The 1433-nt window shown below is 59.5% G+C and overlaps 1 protein-coding gene across 1 annotated transcript in view; it reads right to left on the bottom strand.

The window, feature by feature from the left end:
* LOC147471341 (uncharacterized) overlaps nucleotides 1–1153 on the bottom strand; it is a 1503-nt gene extending 350 nt beyond the window's left edge. Inside the window, exons 1-2 of the mRNA XM_086540244.1 lie at nucleotides 1043–1153; nucleotides 1–868 (exon numbers count right to left, since the gene is read on the bottom strand). The exon at nucleotides 1–868 is cut by the window's left edge and continues 350 nt beyond it. Of these exons, the coding sequence (XP_086396370.1) occupies nucleotides 1–868; nucleotides 1043–1153 (979 nt within the window). The remainder of the gene's footprint in view (nucleotides 869–1042) is intronic.
* Nucleotides 1154–1433: the final 280 nt, after the last annotated feature.

Here is a 1433-nt window from a genome sequence, read left to right as displayed (position 1 = left end):
TGGTTGCCTTCAGGAAGGCCTCGAACTCCAAGGCCCTCGCCAGCGCCACCTGCAGGTCCTCGGGGTGTGCCTGCTTGACGTAGATTTGCAGCTGCTGGTCTTTCAAAGCGTCAACGAAGAAATCACGGGCCAGTACCACGATCATTTCTTCCGGAGCCACAGGGTACGACCTCCTTACCAGCGCCTCCACGTCCTGCACCAGCTGGGACAGCATCTCGCCATGCTCACAAGTCCGCTTCTTCAAGCGGGCCCGATATACCTCGGCCTGGTGGTGATGCCCGAAACAGCGTTTCAAAGCCTCCACCACGCTGGTGTAAGAGGCATGTTGGGATGGCGGCAGATGCCCCAACACTTCCACCGCGGGGCCCCTTAGCGCTGTTACCAGCTGCAGTGCCTTCTCTTCCTGGCTCCAGCCCTGGGCAGATGCCAGCATTTCAAATTGGGCGACATATGCCTCCCTGGCCACCTTCCCGTCGTACTCAGCTGGCTTACGCCTCACAGAATGTCTGGAGGCCGAGGGGCTGTGGGGTGGAGAACGCGTGCCGTGAACTAACACGCCCGGAGGGGAGGGAGGGGGTGAGGGAGGCAACGAGGCGGGTTGACCGGGTCCGAGTTTGCCGCCACCTGTACCCAAGGGAGCGGTTCCGATGGGTCCCCAGCCTCCTGCAGCGGCCACCGGCTCCGACACGACGCTGCGAGGCCCGGGGGTTCCCTGCCACGGACCCCAGGCAGACCCCAGTAAATCTGACACTCTGGCATCTGTTGTCAGAACCTCGTCTGCCTCCCTCAGGCCCTGAACCTCGCCTTTCAGAGTCTGCACCTCCTCCAGCAGTTCACTCTTCACGCTGTTGCAGGCCTTGTCGGTGTACTACTGCATTTCCATCTTCACAGATGCGAGATTGCCCTGTAGCACCTCAATAAGATGGCAGAACTGTTCCTCTGCCTTCCTTGCCTGCATCTCGACGAGATGCTGCACCTGCTCCTCTGCTTTCCTTGCCTGCATCTCGACGAGGTGCTGTACCTGCTCCTCTGCTTTCCTTGCCTGCATCTCGACGAGATGGTGCGCCTGCTCACGTGCCCTTTGTTCCTGCTCACAAGCCCTATGTGCCATTTCCTCCCTCATACCGGCCACCATGGCACTGATCAGGTCCATCTGGCTCGGCTTCACCTCACTCATGCCTTCCTCCTCTCCCTCATGGCTGCCGCCATCTTTGGACGCCATGATAAATTGGCGCGTCTCACTGTTCAATTATCACAAATCCCACTCCTTACACCAATGTTACGCCGGCCGCCTCTCTATCTGCCACTAACACGAGGCAGGCTAGGCAGACGGCATGCTAACCACAGGGTTGTGAACACAGAACAGCTCCAAGAGGCACCGAACACCACAGCGTCCCAGAACACCACGAGGGAAAACGCCACGTGGAGAGGCA

The sequence above is a fragment of the Penaeus japonicus genome, unplaced genomic scaffold (assembly GCF_977035675.1).
Source record: "Penaeus japonicus unplaced genomic scaffold, GWHDUDI00000001_assembly GWHDUDI00000009, whole genome shotgun sequence".
NCBI classification, from domain to species: Eukaryota; Metazoa; Arthropoda; class Malacostraca; order Decapoda; family Penaeidae; genus Penaeus; species Penaeus japonicus.
Note: the sequence above shows the minus strand (reverse complement) of the source record. Positions and strands in the feature narration are given on the sequence as shown.